Genomic DNA, 21,529 nt, shown 5'->3' on the forward strand with positions numbered 1-21,529 from the left:
GGTTTAAATGATGTCATATTTTCATGATGTGTGAATTATTATTAATATTTGCTGTATATTGTGTTTTATTATGTTCAATTTTCTCATAACCTCCTGAGAAATTGTTTTGGACAATGGCTGATGCAGGGGAAAAGTGGATATACAGTATGAACCAAATCCCATTCTTACTTTACCTCAGTTTACTTTGAGTTTTTTTGGGGGCTGTCATGGATAAGACCATAGGAATCAATGTGATCAATGTATCAATGCTCTAGTTTTAATTTTAATGAATTTCAGCTTAACTTGAGAAGTACATTTTGGTATACATGTATTTAGCTGTATAAGAAAAGTGGAAAGTCTGAAAAAAAATCCTGCCATGAGTTTCTTCCTAAAATATACTCATCCCATTAATTTTATTAATTAGTTCTCCCTCCTGGATGAAGAATTGTGCTACTTAGCAAATATAGGTGATTGTAACAAAATACTGGGAAGGACTTGTATATTATATTTTTAATGTGTCAACACAAACTAAAATAGTCATGTTTATTGGCTGATGGTGAAATATTGGTAATCAGAAATGGTTCTGTTCAGTGAAATTGACTAATACATTACTCATGAACATATTGAAGCCAGTTGTGTACCAGTATGAGCTACCCAGGGGCCCATTCTGATATACATGAAGAATATGTAGTGCTGGCTGATGGCTGATTCATAAAGCTTGTTGCACATCTAAATCATGCTCTTTAAAAGCATACCCTTAAATAAGTGTGCATGAATTGGCATGGGCATTACTAGAAGCTATGAAGCATACAAATAGGTTTGGGAGGAGTCAGTGTGAAACGCCATACACAATATTTCTGTATGAGTTTGTCCCTAGACTAGCTAGTATGCTTGTGAGACCTAACATTTGACCACGTAAGACTAGGTGGTCCAGCAGTGTGTCTTCCCCAAAGTTGAAATGAAACCTACATCTATGCTATAAAGTATGCAGTAAACTATACACTAATCAATACAACTTTAATATCTGTATCATTGAGGTTTTATGTAGTGCGTTACGGACATGACGGGTGGCCAATCGCGATTGGTGAGCTGAAAAGGGGTAGGATGGAAAATTTCCTCATGAGCTGATTATTGGTCTCGACCTGTTTTCAGTCATTTTCCTTCATGATCAAAATTGTGATTATTGCACTAAATACTCAAGATCTTACATGTAGACCTTTACCTTCTCTACACTCACACTCAGAGGCTATTCATGGCAAAGAGCTGCAATGTGCAATCTTGAAATGCATGATCTGTGATCGCTGGTTATGCTGAAAGCTAACATAGTATTTAACGTAGAGGCGTATCTTTTTTCTTAAATGTACTTCGTGATTAAAATGGATTTAAAAAATTAATTTCATCATTTAATCTCCCTAACACAATGCGAAGAAGCTGTGTGTTACTTGCCAATTGACTAATCAGTTGTTAATCAAGGAAATTTAATGAAAACAGGTTGAGACCAATGATCAATTTAAAGGAAAGTCTCTGCCCCACCAATTTTCAGCTCACCAACTGCCACTGCAGGTGGCTCTGATTATAACTGAATATACATTTTTGCATTTCTAACTCAACTACAGTACTTTTACATTATTTTGTTAAAAATGTGATCTGCAATTGTATAAGATTTATTTTATGATTGAATGACATTGCTATGGTCTCTCCACCTGTGGTTTTACAAGTGCCAGCAAAAGTGTTCACATAAGTATAAAAATAAGTTTGACTGTAACCCATGTGAGTAAACTGCAAGTGTATTTATTAAGCTTTTACAATATTTGTGTGCCCATTTAACATCACTATTGATTACAGAGAGTGAGTAGATTTCATTGAAACACCTTTTCACATAATACATAAAAATTCCAGAGAAGATAGCTCATTTGCACAAGATAAAAATGATAGAAATCATTACAGAGAAAGAAAAATTGATTGATTGAGTAAAGTATTGACAGGAACTAAATGTAACAATAATTAAAATATATAGAATATAAGAATATTTAAAAGCACTATCTTTTTTTCTGTTTAACTACAAATATGAATATAATCTTGGTGTACACTTCTTTACCCATTTATGTACTAGCAAAATCAGTATGTTAAAAGAAAAAACATTCGTCAAATATGTCGTAAGGCAACATTCTATACAAAAGGCACAATGCATAGCTAAAGCAAATTTCAGCTTGTTGCATTTGATCCATTTTCTTGCGATGACGCATCTTTCTCGCTATTCCATCCACAACGAAAGTCAGTCGTTCCATACTCTGGAGGGCAAATGAACAAATTTCAGTCACTCAAATCATATAATTTGCAAACTGAACATATCAAACATATCAAATCAAGCTTGGTGAAGAGAACTAGCTTGAATTTTATTGATTGACAAATTTAAGACAAATGCCAATTGAAAAGTTTCAGGGATACTTTGCTATGGATGGAGTATAGATCGGCTTTTGCTGTACTGTATGAACTATGGTCTGAATTCAATAAACATTGTCCTCAGCTTTTGATTTGCAGTTGAAGGCAATAGACCTGCAATTCATCTCACGTCATGATAAGGAAATGTGCAAATTAAATTCAGGCATAAAAATGTCCCTAGTTTTAGTGCAGTCATGCCTACGCACTTATTTTTGAAAGTCAGAGTGAAACTAAATTAAAATATTATCTTTTTTCCAGCTACATTGCTCGCTTGTGTTGCGACAGCAAGAATGCAAGTCAAATAATAAGTGTAAAGTTGATGATAAAAAATAATAGTTGGCCACTTTTGACTTCCAAACCTCACCAATTAAACCCTGATATCCTTTCATGAGGCAAACATAAAACATTGCACCGTTTACCATTCTAATAATTCCCACATGACAATATGTGTGAGACAGTATGACATATGAAATCTGCTTTACAGGACATTTAACTTGACTCACCTTTTCCTAACTCATCCATGCTCGAAGAGTCATCAGGACGTTAAAGACGATGCTTTTCAGAAATAGGATTCTTAGCCCCAGGATTGTCAGAGATAGGAAGTTGATTTTTTCATCTGGAAAAAAAAAAAAAAACATCACAAATGTGTTATTATTTTAGTTTTTGTATTAAATGCATTTTTTTTGGGGGGGGGGGAGGGGAGGAAAGTTGAGTGAGAATCCAGTTAGTCGAATTTTCTAGGGACGCAACAAAGGGAAATCAAATTGATGTGATTTCCAGTTTTTGTTAAGCGTCTCTGTAAAATGTGTTTTACAAATAAAATTTAATTGAATTGAATTAAAACTCTGTTTGAGGTAATCTGAAATCCTTAAAATCAGCTTTTGGCTTTAGTATGTAGGCGAATAATTCTTCGTTCTTAATATTTGAACTTACCGGTTTCAATAATTCCACCTGCTCCAGAATCACACACGTCAGTTTCAGTCTCTAATGAAGGCAAAAAAGATGCATTTGTAAATTAAAAAGATAATATGATTTACCAAAAGTACATTTTTTGGTCCATTAAATTATACTTAATATTATAAACTTGTAACATTATATGTATGTATGTATGTATATACAGTATATACCATGGTTTGGATAAATACTTAAATCTTGTATGGTTGATAGCCATGCATTATAATTGTGTATAGGTACAGTAATCCAGGTACTTTGCCTCATTACAGTTTGAAATCATTTCACAAAAACATTTTAACTGTCATGTTTGAAATCAAAAATCTTTCTGCATCCTTAATTCCCCAGTAAATTAAACAAAATGTAACTGTAGCAAAAAGTTATAACAGTTAAAAAAACCAATAGCTAACGTTAAATATTTGGAGAAAAAAAAAGCTAATCTTACATCTAGGTAAGTATTTTTTTATTTAGTTTGAAAATATGTATGTAGCATAGCTACATGGATTAGTGTGAATGACACACTTAACTGGCTGCTGTAACACTCCACAATACCGGTAATGTTAGCTAAATGCAGTTTTCATACAACAGTTTGTTAAATATTGATTAAAAATGAATAGTGATATAAAGTGACTTTCAGCTAGCTAGTTACATCCGGTCATGCCACGTATATATGCACAGCATGTCTTGTATATATAAAGCATAGGCCTACTGTTTTCCAACATGAGATAACATAGGATGGGATTTGATCATTTCTACAAAAAAGTTACACCATGACACTTGTATTTGTGAAAGGCTCACCATCATCTGCAGGGCACTCGTTGATGTCTTTGGTCAAAATGACCACCTTGTCGAAGGGGTCCTTATCAATCCTAGTGGGATTGGTGTTGGTTCTGTTGAACAGATCTACTGCATCTGTGGCATTGTACGCGCTGAAATCCGTAGCAAGGCAAGCACTGACCACATTGTCCTTGTCCTTCAGCTTGTAGTAATGGGGAGAAGATGGTTTACCTGAAACACAAATAGACAAAGTGCTTTCTTAGACAGAGCTCTGGTCAGGTGTACTGTTCCAGGGGTCCCTCTGAACAGCTGTTCACAAGGCTGAATTGAGACGCTGAGACAGATATCTCCAGCCTCTCTTGTCATGTGCTGACTCTGCAAACCCAATTCTATTGGGGCACAGGGGCATGCAAACACCATTAAGGCCAGCAGAAGGGTTAGTGTACAGGAACACTAAGCATGGACTTAAAATCTGTAGCCACATACAAAGCACAATATATTTCCTGAATCCGTAATCCAGGTACTGTAGAAATGTTTACTAAGTTTGGAACAATGTTGAAGACTATGGCCTGTATTTAATGGCAAATGTTGATTACATGCATTTAAAATAGGTAGATGAAAAAATGTCATTATATAATGTAAAAAACATCAAAAAACGTACTTGTTTTTTAAATATGGAATTATTTTGTTCATCCACACAGCAAAAAGACCAATAGCAAATACCTCACATTCAACATAGTTAACTTCATTCTGGGTTTCATTTTCAAATAGGGCTCAATTCAGGCTTGGGAGAGTTGTGCTTAACTTGAATGTCCACTTTTAAAGGAAACAGCAATGCAGTTGGAAGTCCAAGCAAATACGCATTTTCCATCTGTGATTATGAATTGGGAATTGAATTATATTCAATGCATCTGGCAACCCAATTTTAAGTTAAGCAATTATGTAGCTAAATTGAGGATGCATGTATCTTTATCGTTTTGATATGAAAAAAAACTTTATCTTAACCTTATCTGATTAAAAATCAGATATTGTTTTTGGACATTATTCTAGAGATGTTGCTGTGGAAGTTCAAGGCACTTCTCTGAGAAGTTTTAGATTTCACCTTTTATATTTTGCAAGTGTCTAAGCCATTTATCGTCGTGTTTTTCTCATAAAGTGACCAAGAATGGTAGAAAATATGGTGGTGCCATACTTTTACATTTTCACAGTGAATCTGTTTAACTAGAGGCCCATAAGAACATAATTCTTTTAAAATATACAGATTTCTTTGTAATTTACTACGATAAAACGAGACCTGATACGGAAAACATTTTTGATGGAAACTAACCTTCTAATTACACTCATGAATTTATCAGTAGCGTCATGTACGCTAGTGCAATCTTTAGTTGTATTATGGTTTTATATTAAGCCAGTGACAAATGGAGGAGATTGTATATGCAGAATGATAATATGATGTTTATGAACCAAGAGTTCACACTGTGAATGATTATTAATTAATTTTTTTTAATGATGTTATTGTACTATATATGTTACTAAATGTTATATAAAAGCTGCACAAAACGTTACTTACTAGCTTGCACTATGAACAATGTTCCATCTCCAAAACTGAACTTCTCATTGTTCTTGTTCACACAACCATTGAGCCTTTGGCAAATATTGAATGCATTACTATATAGTAACATTATCACAAACCAGTCATTAATCTTTGGATCATTTTCAAAGGGATTTGATTACACAATCGAATGAAGTAACTTCACCATCGAGCCAGTTTTTATTACACTGAATGACAAATTTAAATTTAATAAATATCAGCTATCATGTTATATTGGTGTTTCTGCAGAAACATACAGAGGAGCACTGTAAACCCAATTTGGTTCAAACTTAAATAACATAAATTGCATTAAATGATGGGTTAAGTCAACCAATTCATGAATTCAAGCCATTTCCTATTAAGTCTGAATTTAGCATTTTCCCAACATTCATATCATATCCAAAAGCACACTTTTTCTATTTATGTAGATGATTTAATACTAATTTGATCCTATCAATCCTATCATTTTTTTAACATAAAAAAGACAATTCATGGATTTTCCAGACAGTAGCTGTTTTTGTAATATTGCTGCAAATATAGCAGGATGTTATAATAATGATTCATGGTAATTTGAGTTACTTACTTGCCTCCAGCACAAGTAAAGTTCCATGTCCAAAAAGGAGCTTATCATTGTTTCTACTCACACAGACATAAGAACTCTGACAAATACCTACTGTCGCAAAATAGCCTCATGTACCAGTTGTTTCCTTTAATAACTTTCCAGTTTGGGAAGGGGATGGTTTGTGATTATTAAAAAATTAGGTGATAAATTTAATTTCAGCTGAATTGCTTCCTAAATTGCTTTCTGTCCATTTCCACCTGGCAGGATAGCAACTGTTATTCCAGATCCAAATATGATCTTGTAGTCATTCACCTAACATTCAAATCTTAAAGAATATTTCCAAAAGTTTCATACTGCACATTTTTAACCCAAGGGTCAGGTTTCACACTTCAATTCTTGAAGCCGAATCCAACGTATATTACCATTAGTGAGTTCCTGCGAAACTTAACCAGCATACTTTATGTATTCTTCCATTAGGAATACAACAATAATAAGTCTTTACACATATTTAATGTGTCACTTTAGGTAGCTCTGGTGAAACGTATTTTGAGTTAAATGTCTGTTTCATACTTACATACTTGTTTACGAATTGTAAATATTTACATTGAACACCGTTTGCCACAATTTCAATATACTTACTGGGCATCACATATAGTTGTGTTCCTGATCCAAATATAATCTTGATATTATTATTCACACAGTCTGCACTACCATAACAAAAACGAGTGGCCTTGTCAGCACACAAGTACATTTCATGCACTGGACATATATGATTTTACAGACAAAATTTATACAAGATACATACATAACTGTTGGGCCCAAGTCATTTTTCAAGTATATTTTTAGATATATTGTAACATGTGTCTTCAGTTACACAGAGCCATTTTTGAGTAGGTAAAGATCTTGATCATATTAAAATATCCCAAATAGCTGTTGATGGAGTGAGTTCAATTGATCCGTTATAAAATAAACCAGTAGAGAAGTCTTTTTGGAAAGTGACTTGCAATTTGATTCTTTCAAACTGAAATGACCACAATTGTATGTTATGCAGCTCCTAAAATTTTTAAAACTTACTCACTGGCCTGCACCACAAGTGAAATCCCACGTCCAAATGTGAATTTGTTGAAGTTGCTATTCACACAGACATCAGGCCTTTAACAAAAACTCAGTCATGTTTGATGACACATGATTACAGCTATGTGTTTTTTTAATCTATCTTTCATTTACAATTTCTGTCATTTGAATTTGTATTTTTACAGGTTGTATAAAAAAGTAAATCATTTATATAATACCGTTTTAGCTATCTGTAACCATGAAACATGAATATACTGAATAATATCACAATGTTGTAGAGATTTTAATTTCAGATTTCTTCTGGCCATTAGTTTATACTCACTAGGCAGCTCATAGAGCTGCATTCCTGATTCAAATAATCTTGTTAAATATAGCCTTGTTTTTTCAACTTATCGGTTTTATGTTCTGTTCTTAACTCTAAAAGAACACGTATGGTCCTTCTAGGACTCAGAACAGAATTGATTTAACACCGAAATGTTTATCGTCTGTTGACATGGTCCCTAATTTTTATTTTTACTAAAGCATTCTTCTGAAAAGCAATAAATATGACACTAAGTGCAATTTTAATTTTAAAATACTAAGCTAAACTTTTCCATGCATTCTGAACTATGATTGCTTTCGCTTTCATTGGTCAATCAAGTGTAGTTTAAGAAGCATGTAAAACTAAATTTTCAAAGAAACCCTCACGGGCAACTGTTGAGCTATTGAAGGAACAATGTTCTTAAATAATTTTTTTTTTTTAATGTATACTGTTCCCAGTGGTACTTACTTGCAAGAATAATTACTTCTGTTCCATATCCAAATATTATCTTGTTGTAATCATTCACACAGTGATTGAGTGTGTTACTAAAACAAACAGCTCTGAACCCCTATGAATGAATCCTGGGGTTCCACTGAGTACTAACGTCAAAAAGACATCTTCAGAACTGACCAGCTGATCACCTACCACTTATTTTCACACAAAAATTGTATGGGACAGTAAACTCATGATCATAACTTACCTGGTTGAACCCATAGAGCTGTTCCAGACCCAAAGGTTAGCTTGTTGTTATTAGCATACACACAGTATTACACAGAGAATCAAAAACTGAAGGGATTAATGCTGATTTAATAGTCAACTTATTGTAACTTTACAAAGACCTACAACCTTACGGTGCTTAATGTTTACACTATAATCAAAGTGTACTTCATATTAGTAACAAATTACTATTTCAAGAATACATATTTATAATTCCAAGATATAAGCAGATCCAACCAAACAAATTGTATGTTGTTAAATACAAAGGATGTTCAACATATTCTATGTTCACATACATTTTATGTGAGCATAATGGCACAATAAAAGGGACTGGTTCAAAATACTCCAGGATTCATGATTAAAATCGTGATTTAATATTCAGATGACATAGATATTCTGGAATCACTCAAACACATATGGGTAATTTTGTTCCAGAGTCTAATACTTCTTTTTATTATCCTGTAAATAGTTACATCTGAAAATTAATACTATATTGACTCATATTATTGAAGCTATATTATAAAGATATGATAAACCAATACTGACTTGGTTCCACAAAGAGCTTTGTTCCAGTTCCAAACTCCACCTTCTGACCATAATCATTCACACAGTGTGAACTCTTGGTTCATAAACATCATATTATCATTCTGCATATACAATCTCCTCCATTTGTCACTGGCTTAATATAAAACCTTAATACAACTAAAGATTGCACCAGCGTACTTGACGCTACTGATGTATCCGAAACCGAATTCGAATTCCCACAAAATATGTTCATGCTTGGTACTAAGCAGCAATCTCATATGGTCATCCATGACTTTGAGTTACAGACTAAGGCTAGCAAATACATTCACAAAACTGTATTAATCGTTTGTCACAACATGATCGGCCACAGCTGAGGTCAGTTTTTTTTTTTTTAACAGATGACCCAAGCTTAACTAACAGGTTGATTAGTCCACACAGTGTATTCAGTCAAAGCATATTATCTAATCAACACTGTCCACACGTACGTGTGCTTAATGAGATACACCATTCAACATGGTTCATTCTTGACTACTTAATCAGTACAGCATAGTCTCCACCAGCATAGTAGCTAATGTAAATGCAATAATTATAGTGCTAAAATAGCTACAGTTTTTGATGCATTTATGTGGATTTGAAAGCTATAAATTTACCAAAGTCTCCATGAAGTCAGTATATCACTGATTTAGATTTTCTAAATGAAATTTATGAGATTATCACACATACAGGAGCTTTTTCCACAAAGCAGGATTACTGAGTTAGCTCTTTTTACTTCAGTCCATGTTCTAGATTTGGTTGAGGTATGGGTTTTATTCATCCAGCTCCCTCAGTAATCTTTATTTTTGGAAAGGCCCCAGGTAATTTACAGTGTCGATATAGAACATTTTGTTTTACGAGGAATTTCCATCACTTACTTGATTCAATGATTAATCTGGTGCCTTCACCAAAAATGAGCTTATATGAACCAGATGTAGTCACACAGTATAATGAGAGCTGTCAAATACTCTACAACCCAAACACATGAGTCAATGATCCTAGGCCTAGTACTCACCAATAATCATGAAAACAAACGAATACTCTCCATTTTACTGATGGAAATACAATTTTACATTCAACAAAAAACTGGTATTTCATCATCACCCATTTTTCTTAAATGTGATATAGAATTCCATTAGCATAACAACATGAAAAAGCTGTAATGTCTTCAAACAGTAAATGGCCATTGGACTGATTTCAAATGTGATTTTCAATAAAACTGAACTTGTCATTTTCTATTAAGTGGAACTTTGGATTATATCCTTATGTTCAGCCAAATAAAGTGTCTGTGTAAGAATGACACAGCCATGCATTTACTGTAGGTCTTAACAACTGACACAAAGCCCTTTCCACATATTTCTGGAATAAAAAAAGGTTTATGGGTTATTCTTTTTTGAGTAGAGTACTGGAGTATCATTTTAATGTTCATTTTGATGTTATTAAATGGTCATATCAAAATTCTAAAATAAAATTGATTAATGTTGATATTCGTAACTGTTTCGTAACATCAAACTTAAAAAATACATATATATTTGCATTACCATCATCTTATATTATATATTTTCTGTTTAAAACAAAATATGATCAATAGCGCGTACTTACTTGGCAGCACATAGAGCTGTGTCCCTGATCCAAATATAATCCTGACATTGTTATACACACAGTCTATCCTGCCACAACAAAAATCAGTGGTCTTTTCAACAGACTTTTAAATCACTAACATTAGAGGGACATGCTTTTGAAGTCTCATTGTTATAGGAAATATGCAACTACTGCTCCTATTTCGGTTAGGATATGGCCCAATTTGTCCCATATTACCAACCAATAGGACCTGAGGCTTTAGTTCAGTTGGAACAAGTGGTCAGAAACACGACTGAACTAAGCCACCTGTCCGTCTACACCATTTCACTCCAATACTAAATAATATCAGTCCACCAGTAACACAGAAAATACTGAGTGGGCAAATTAAGTATTATTATTACCTCCATTCTAAATGTGATATTAAAATCCACTAACAATTTGTTTCTTATTAATGCCACTTATTATATAAATGTCAGACTGGAACAAACATCTGTATTTGTCAGAAATATGAACAATTAGCAGTATAAATAGTTCTATTATATACCATTATAATGTTACATGCCAATCCTGATATTGTCTAAAATGGACAATTATGAATTTACAATACATTCTTCTCTTTCTGTTTTATGCTTTTAACTTTACTTACTTGGCTGTACATAGAGTTGTGTCCCTGATCCAAATAAAATCCTTATATTATCCTTCACACAGCCTGTTCTTTCATAACAAAAACCAGTCATGGCAACGTAGACATAAAACATACAGTATGTTGAAAGATCTGCATATGTTCAGTTCAAAATCAACTCTGATAGAGTACTGTTAACTCTAAAGTAATATGTATAGTCCTTCCTGGACAGGATTTAAAGGGTGGATTTAAAACTACATTTATTTTATTTACCAGGAAGCCCCATTGAGATTAATATCTCTTTTTCAAGGGGCACCTGACTACTGTCATGGTCCCTAATTTTTATTTCTTACTAAAGCATTCTTTCCATTGCAAATTAATGAATATGACACTATTTTTTAAGACTAAACCAATGAAAAATTTGAACTGAACTATATTGCATATATATTTGTCCTTAACTGAATCATGCATCTGAGGGAATGCTTTCACCATCATTGGCCAATCAAGCGTTGTTTAAGAAGCACGTAAATCAATGTTTTCAAACAAACCCTCACGGGCAACCGTTGAGTTATAGAATGACGATTGCATTTTGACCGTGCACAGTTGTACTTACTTGCATGGATAATTACTTCTGTTCCAGATCCAAATATGATCTTGTTGTAACCATTCACACAGTGATTGAGTGTGTTACTAAAACAAAGAGCTCTGAACCCCTATGAATGAATCCTCACTGCCTCACTGCCTCTGCCTCACTCGCTGTGTTTTATTATGACACAATAGGGTTTAACAATTAGAGCAGGCCATTCAGTCTGTCTAGACTGGTGATTTTCACTACCGTCTCCAGTGGATCTCTCAGTAAATCGAACTGAAATCTCAATTCAATCGCATTCGCAAGTATCAGCAAACACTGCTGCGGCCATGATGTGGTTATGGTTATAGTAGAATATGACCAACGATTCAAATTAACTCTAATGCTGGACATACTGTCAAACTCACCAATCCTAATTTGACAATTATATAAGATAAGTATCAATGCAGTCATATGGATATATGCTGACCCAGACTCAACAATAAATGATCCATGTCAGTCATTCAGTTTCAATGATCATTTTCATTGTCTTTCATGAATATGCAGACATTAAAAATCCAACCGTTCAATAGCATTGTAATAACCCTGACTGTGCAGACTAGATTAGACTAGACAACTAGTCTTTCCTATATTATTCCATCATCATTGGCTTATCATATTCAGTACAGTAAGGTCTCAGGATTGTATGTCATTAAAGTACTCAACATAAAATCTAATAATCACAAGAACCTGATCAATTGTTGATTTCAGGTCATTTATGGAGCAACAGGTAAAAATATATGTAGTACAATTCTATTAAATCAAAAAAACACTATTTGTTTTGCTTTGAAAGAGAGATTTATGCATAATCATAACTTACCTGGTTGAACCCATAGAACTGTTCCAGACCCAAAGATTAGCTTGTAGTTATTAGCATTCACACAGTATTATACAGAGAATCAAAAACTGAAGGGATCAAGGCTGATATACTACTCAACTTATTGTGATTTTACAAAGACCTACAACCTTACCGTGCTTAATGTTTACATTTTAATCTAAATGCACTTCATATTAGTGATTTTTTCATCTTTTAAGAATACAATGTTAATTGTTATAACACGATATGTACAGATCAAACCAAGCTAACTATATGTAACATGAAAGGATGTTCTGCATTACTAGATTACTCCAGAATGTATGTTTAAATGTATGGTTCACTGATATAATATGCCTATGCAAACTTTCTTCTGGAATTCTGGAATTACTTCTAATCACTTCTGATAATAGTCTGATTATCCTTACATCTGAAAATTAATACTGACACAACACAAATATTGAAGATATGTTATAAGGATATGATGAATCAATACTGACTTACATGGTTCTACAACAAGCCTGGTTCCAGTTCCAAACTCCATTTTATCATTATAACCATTCACACAGTGTGAAATGTTGGCTCATAAACATCACTACAGGATCACTCAGCATAAATGACCTTCTCCACTGACTGTCACTGACTTAATGTAGAATTCAACTGAAAATTGCACCAGGGTACATGACACCACTAATATATGTGAAATTGAATCCAAATTCTAACAAAATATAGTTATGTTTGTTATTAAAGAGTCCAAAAACAACCTCAAATGGTCAGATATACAAGTGAAGTATACACTTATTTTGCTTTCTATATTTTACCAAACTAATAAGATCTTGAGGTTGTATAAATATGATCAAAAATCAGTAAAAGCAGCTTTCCTGTATGCTGTGTCTAAAAACAATGTCCTTCTTCTGGCAAAGTCTTTAATTGATCTACAAATTGATGCTATTTGATCATTAGATCATTTCTTAGAAGGATTGTTTTTTTCTGTTTTTTAAAATTTATTTTAAACAGATGATCCTACCTGCATTCCAGGTTAACTAATGAGTTAATTAGTCAACACAGCATTTGCAGTCAAGGTATGGTTTACTCTGGCCACCTACTCAGTTCAAATCAGGATAGTCCACATTGAATAGTATCTGTGTATTACAGATCCATAATGCATCATTTATTAAACTCAATCACCAATGTGCTGTTGAAAAACAAAAAAAATCTTACTTTGTTCCACTGTTACAAGGGTCCCATAACCAAACACCAGTTTTCCAGCACCTCCAGTATTCACACAGTAAACACACCCTCAGCAAAAACCCTCCCAGATTTGTTAAATGATTGCAAATGAAACAAGGCCATAATACTAATGTTGTCTGTTTATACTTCTGAATGCATCAAAACACTGCAATACTTTTTTTAAATTTGTGATCGTCTGCAGTGGATCCATGATTGGTACATTTACAACAGTCAAAACTGTTTTTGAAAGTTGAATACATTTCAGTGTGAATTGCACATGTCAATTACACATACCTGCCAACCCATAAGGTTTGTCGATTTATATTTAGCTTGATGTGGTTAATTAAAATAGCAAAACATGCATTAGCTGCAAAAACAAGCAAAAGCTAGAAATAAGGTCTATTAGATCAATTAGGTCCATTTAGTCAGAAAAAACAGCTTTTCATGCAGGTGTACTCTGCCAATTAGCTAACATCCTAACAATCGATTTGCTAAATTAACATTAACTAACTAGCTGGCAAGCAGCTATCTACCTAGCTATAGGTAGTTATCATACTTGATAATGTAAATGCAATAGCTAATGTACAAAAATAGCTACAGTATTGAATGCATGTATGTGGGTTTGAAAGCTGTAAAATTTGTACAGCTGTCTTAAGGTGTGTTTTGACATGTTTGCCAATTGAACAAAATTGATGTATCTTTTTCTGCTTAAATGCATCAATATTAACAAAGACTCCATGAAGTCAGCATATACAGTATCACTGAGCTAGATTTTCTAAATTAAGATAATAAGATTCTTTCATGTACAGGTAATTTCTAATGTTTAAATATAACAATTACACAAGGAATATCGATAACTTACTTGATACAATGGTTAATCGGGTGCCTTCACCAAATATGATCTTATATGCACCAGATCCAGTCACACAGTATAATAACAGCTGTCAAATACTCTACAAGCAATGCATGTGGGTCAGCAATACCCAGCCTAATCTCCAACAAACATGAAAACAAATTACACTTCCTATTTTCCTGATGGGCATACAATTTTACATTGAACATAATTCTGGAATTTCATTTTCATCCATTTTACTTAAATATAATAAAGCATTCAGTCAGGCATAAGAATTACAACATTAAAAAGCTATAATGTCTTCAATTTGTACATGGACATTTGGCCTACTTCAAATGGAAATTTTTATTAAGTTTTTTTTCCCCACTTAAGTTTTACTTAATAAGTTATTTGAACAAACTTGATGCAGAAACGGAACATATAGGAATAATATATTATCATTCCTATATGTTCAGTTTCTGCATCAAGTTTGTCCAAATCAAATTTCTGTGAGGATGACACAAGCATGCAGATCAGTGTTTATAACTGACACATGGCCATTATACACACGTTTGTGTAAAGAAACAGTGAGAATATTGAACCCATCTAAAATTACACGTATCGTTAAGCATTAATATTTATGACTCGATAAGTAAAATTAGGATTGTAATTTAGTACAGACCACAGATACTGTAGGTACTGATCAAGTACAGCTAATTTACTGCCTTGGAAATATTTTTCTATGAAATGTAAATAGGGAAATCCAAGTTACATCAAGTCACATCATCTTCAAAGTATGTATTTCTACTAATTCTGCCCTTTACCATTATTTCAATCATATGCAGTACATATAAATACACATAATATATAAATATATTACCTGATTGTACTGTTACACGGGTCCCATGGCCAAACACAAGTTTTCCCAAGTTCCCAGTATTCACACAGTAAATATACCCTCAGCAAAAATGCTAGCAGCCTCCTGAGATGCCTAATAAAGTAACTTGAGCACAGCTGGCACTAACTGCCTTGTGCTTTAAATCTAAGACAGTCCAAAATAATGTTTGTAATTAATGTACTTGCAATCATTTTTTTTAGTAGTTTCATTTCCATTCATTCAACATTTATTGTTAGAATATGCCGGTCCAGTTAATTTCATGCCACTCTGAATTAGCTGAATTTTAGTTGCTGAATTATTGCCATTGTTCATTACCTGACTGATTAATTAATTATTTGTAACCAATTAACCAATTAAGCTGTACTGCTGTCTGTGCTACTGATGTCTTCACAGATACATTGAAATAAATAGCATCAACATGATGACATACATGCTTCTACTAGTTCATAACAACACCCTATGTCTGTAACCAAACTAACAACCAAGACCGTGATATTGAATTTAGGTTGATTAGCACCTCGAACAAACTAATTACTGCAGAGGTCAGTGGAATTGGGTAATGGCACATAGGGGCCCCCTGGACCAATGAGTAGTGTGGTTCCACTGCCAAAAACTTGTAAGAACCAAGTGTAACATGATACAATAACTCTACTGTACATCTCCCATGAACTGTTTTTTTCCCCACATCATTTCCATCTAAGTTCTTCCAATAGTCCAAAAGTCAAACCTCTCCCAAAATCTGTTCCAGTTCCTATAAAATCAGCATTCTTCACTTATACTCTCTCTAATTTATTGCAATGATCTCCCATATAAAGTTATGGCAACCTCAGTTATGAGGAAACATTCTAATTAAATTCCTAAATAAATATGTATAAGACTAGAGGAAGTCAGTTTTCAACACATGGTATGTAAAGCAAAACTGGACAAATAATCAAGGACTTACTAGATTCAATGGTTAGCCTGGTGCCTTCCCCAAAAACAATCTTGTTAAGGCCCTGTGTATTCACACAGTACGATAAGAGCTGCCAAATACTCCAGAGATCAAGCATGAGGGTCTGGGATCAACAACAGCGACTTTGACTATGAGGAGAGTGTCTGCCTTTATAATTAAATAGCATTTTTAAAGACATCTTGAACAATAACTTTACTATTCAATAAATTCTAAAAGTATTACAGTACTGCAATTAATGCAGTCTTTGATTGTTTGACTTTAGAGTAACACCATCATTAGATCAATATTAATGGCAGACCAAAGTACTGTTCCATTTTGTCCATGTTTCCCTTTCTAATCCCAAAGCTAAATTTACAGGACAGCATTTAATCAAAATTTCACTCACTTACTTGGTTGTACAAGTAGTTGGGTCCCCTTTCCAAATATTATTTTAACTCCAGTAGTCACACAGTCTCTGTCATCATCACAAAAACCTATGTGCATATTGGTACATCTGCCAGAGGATGACAGTGAGAACAATGGATGCATCTAAAATGACAAGATGCACATCTTTGAACTGTATATTATCCACTTTTAATAAAATATCACTGAGAAGTGATCTTACTGGATTCCACTCTAACATGGGTCCCATTGCCAAACAACAACTTTCCAAAGCTTCCAGTATTTACCCAGTGAGTATATCTTCACAATTAACCCGACTAACTTCCTAAGATGCTTAATAAAAATGTAACCCCCTATAGTGACCAGTTATTACCAGAATACAGTTGACACTTACTGCCTTTTACTTTGGACACGGTAAATCAACAACATTTTTTTCTGTCAATCATGTAGTGCCAAAATCTCCCACTGGCAGTATTTTAAACATTGGTTATGGGGAAACAGTTTCATTAATCTGTTAAACAGAACCTGCAATAAAAAAATAAAACCACTATTATTAAAATGTAGTTTCTGAAATTAAAAATATAAAACTAAATACCGTCATTTAATTCACATGTATATGAATACACATACTGTAGAATGCAAATATCTTACTTGATTGTACTGTAACGTGAGTCCCATGGCCAAACAGCAGCTTTCCATAGCTGCTAGTATCCACACAGTGAACTCACCCTCAGCAAAAACCTGACCAGCCTGACCAGATGCTTACTGTAATAAATCTGTGACCTGAACACAGCTTTGCCTTGTGCGTTAGATTTGAGACTGTAGAAAATATTGTTTGTAAAGAATGTGCTCACATACAGAATTAAATATTCTGGAAACTAACACGTGTACTAATTCGGTATTATCATCAGATATGACCTTTTTCACAAACTTTACCTACATTCATGCATTCAGTGCCATACAGAAGACCTAAATCCCTTGCTATTTGCTTTCCGATTACACTGGCCAGAATTCAGAATTCACCAAATTCCCACAGAATTCACAACATTTTTCCTGTAGGCTACAACAGTTTTGACGGCCATTAGAAAAGATAGATGTGTTAGTTATTTGAAGCGTAACAGGAGAAGTAAACTGAAAACCTTAAAGACTGAAAGCTTAGAATTCCATTACATAAAAATGAAGTTATCATAAATTCTATGTTGCACAATTACGCAACTATGATTTAAGTCTTACTTACTAGTCTGCACCACAACTGAAGTACCATGTCCAAAAATTAACTTGTAGGTGTTGGTATTCACACAGACATAAGGTCTTTGACAAAAATGTATGGTCACAGTCATGCATAGTAATATGTGTTTTTTTTTGGGGTTTTTTTGGTTGTTGTTGTTTTTTTGTGAAAATTTGAGTATCATTTCCATTTTTCCCTTGATCTGAAAGTGTTAATTTTGAACACTTTCATGTCATAATTCCAAAATAAATGGAGGAAGACTGATATTTGCAACTGCAAGCATCAAATATAAAAAGTATAATGTACAATATCATCACCTCAAATTATATATTTTCTGTTTCAAACAACATGTGATCATTAAGCTCGTACTTACTAGGCAGCACATTGAGTTGTGTCCCAGATCCAAATACAGTCCTGACATTATCATTCACACAGTCTATCCTGCCACAACAAAAATCAGTGGTCTTTTCAACAGTCTTTTAAATCATTTACATCGGAGGGACATGCTTTTGAAGACACACGTTATTTGAAAAATGTAACTATGGCTCCTATTTCAATGAAGATGATGTTCAATTTGTCCTTGATTACCAATATTTATCCCAGCATCAAGAATTAACTGATCCATTTACTTCACTTCGAACATGTGTTCAGAAACAGGATTGAACTACGCCACCCCTCTGTCTACACCAATTCACTCCAATACTGGTTAATACCAGTCAATACCAATAACACGTAGAAAATAATGAATAGGTAAATAAAGTTTTAAATATACTAAAAATATGATCCAAATAAAATAAACATTAACCCTTTCGTGAGCAATCTTTCTGAAAAGTAGCTTGAATGTTTTTCTTGAAGATGTACAGAATCAGGAATAATTAATCAACTAATCAAATTTGACAAAGTGTTTTTGTTGATAATTGAAATGATACTTACTAGCCTGTATCAGAAGGGAAGTCCCACGTCCAAAAATTAACTTGTAGTTGCTATACACACAGACATACGACCTTTGACAAATACTTTATCTCTTGCCAACAAATGTACTTCATGACTTTCTGTACAAGTATTGTGGTCTAAACATTTTTTCCCATCTTAAATAGATCATAATGCACACTTAAACAATCTCGGGAGCTAAATCTTGGGATTTATTAGATTTGAATTTGCCTTGTTGTTTTAGTTCTTTCAACAGATCAATTTTATATTCTGTTTTAAATCCCCCACCTTGGTTCTTAGACATATCAACTGACAATCAGCCACTGATTAATGCCAGTTATGTTAAAAACATCAATTTTATACAGGACATCTCTATTTATCAAAACATATGGACCAGTATCAACAGAATAGTGCTATTATATACAAATGTAATATTACAAAACTGTCTAATAATTACAATTGCATGCTTTTCTGTGCAAAGATATAAATGACAGCAATTTGGTGGGAATTATTTTTAAAAAGAAAACCAATGAAAATGTATCATGCATTCAGAACTATATTAGAGTTTGTCCTTCACTGAGTGCTGCATGAATCCTGCATGGTTTTCCTTTCATTAGTTAATCATGTTTTGTATAAGGAACATACAAAGCCATATTGTATAATAAACCCTTATGAGTAAACATTTCAGATATCAACTGGCAATGTTCTTAAATTCTTAATAAAATTACATTATTAATGGATCCAGGTCTACTCACCTGCCAGGATAACTACTTCTGTTCCAGATCCAAATGTGATCTTGTTGTTAGCATTCACACAGTGATTCAGTGTGTTGTATAAACTAAGAGCTCTGAACACCTATGAATGAAACTTCACTGAATACTTATGTCATTTAGACAGGTTTTCCCATTAATTATTGCATTCAATACTGGCCAGCTGACCACCTACTACATATTACCATTGTATGGAACAGCTGCCTCCTATTGCTCCACAGATTATCTCACTGCCTATGTTAGATACTGTAAGCTTAGTGATTAGACCAGTCCATCTTGACTGGTCATTTTCACTATTGTCTACATTGGATTTGTCAGTAAATTGTTCTGAAATTGCAATTCAATCACACCAGCAAACAACGCAGCAGCCTTGATATGGTTATGGTACAATATGACCAACAAGTCAAACAAAATAAGTTTACAATATTTATCTAATACTGGACATGCTGTGACACTGACTGATCCCAATCTGAATTCCCTTTCTTTTGAAAGAGAGATTATTGTATCATCATAACTTACCTGGTTGAACCCAAAGAGTTGTTCCAGACCCAAAGATTAGCTTGTCATTATTAGCATACACACAGTATTATACGGTGAATCAAAAACTGAAGAGATCAATGCTGATTCACCATTCACCTTATTGTGACTTTTCAAAGACCTACAGTCTTACAGTGTTTAATGGTTGCACTATAATTAAAAAAATATTTATAATTCATATTTCTGTTTTTTTAAATCTTTTAAAATACACACCATTTACTATTTCAATATAGAAGTTGATCTTACTGTACCTTGCTAAATAAAAGAATGTTTAATACATTTTTAGGTTTGGTTATTATGTGTGAATAATGGCAATATAAAAGGAACAGGTCCAGATTACAGGTCTAAATTATTCCAGGATTCCTGGTTAAAATCCTGATTCAATATAGAGGTGAAACAAATATCACGTCAAAACACCTCTGGGCAATTTTGTCCCAGGATCCAATAACTATTTTCATTATCCTGCAAATAATTACATTTGATAATCAATATTGTACTGTCACAACACATATTTGGGATTACTGAGGATATGCTAAATCAATACTGACTTACTTGGTTCTACTAATAGCTTTGTTCCAGTTCCAAACTCCACTTTCTGGCCATAACCATTCACACAGTGTGAACTCTTGGTTCATAAACATCAAATTAACATTCTGCATAGAACCTTCTCCACTTGTCACTGAATTAATATAACACCATATTACTATTGTACATATGGCACACATACAGTATGCACCAGGGTATATGCCACCATTGACATTTGTGAAATTGAACCCAAATTCTAGCAAAATATGCTTGGTAAACTCCACCAGAAACCTCATATGGTCATCACACAGGTGAAGTACATACTTAGTTTTGCTTGCTGTATTTGACCAAAATGACAACATCTTGCAAATGTTTATATATGACAGATCGGTGGAAAATCAGTGGAAGCAACAACACTTTATGTTTTGTGTCTAAAAAAATGCTCTTATTTTGAGAATCTATGAAATTTGATTTACAAAATGATGCTTACTGATTTTTAAATAGTTTCTTAGAAGGACTTTGAGTTAAAGAATAAGCAAGGCAGATACATTCGCAATATTGCAATAATCATTTGTCACAACATGCTCAGCCATACCTGAGGTCAGCCTTTTACAGATGACCCTACCTGTATTCTAGGTTGACTAACAGG

At 33.6% G+C, this 21,529-nt stretch overlaps 1 gene segment (V, D, J or C); it reads right to left on the reverse strand.

The window, feature by feature from the left end:
- Nucleotides 1-1,754: 1,754 nt before the first annotated feature.
- The window catches only part of LOC135256539 (T-cell receptor alpha chain constant-like), a 28,723-nt gene continuing 8,948 nt past the window's right edge, over nucleotides 1,755-21,529 (reverse strand). The window contains 4 exon segments of the C gene segment in view: nucleotides 1,755-2,270; nucleotides 2,925-3,037; nucleotides 3,355-3,405; nucleotides 4,171-4,380. Of these exon segments, the coding sequence occupies nucleotides 2,931-3,037; nucleotides 3,355-3,405; nucleotides 4,171-4,380 (368 nt within the window).

The sequence above is a fragment of the Anguilla rostrata genome, chromosome 6 (genome assembly GCF_018555375.3).
Source record: "Anguilla rostrata isolate EN2019 chromosome 6, ASM1855537v3, whole genome shotgun sequence".
In the NCBI taxonomy this organism is placed as follows: Eukaryota; Metazoa; Chordata; class Actinopteri; order Anguilliformes; family Anguillidae; genus Anguilla; species Anguilla rostrata.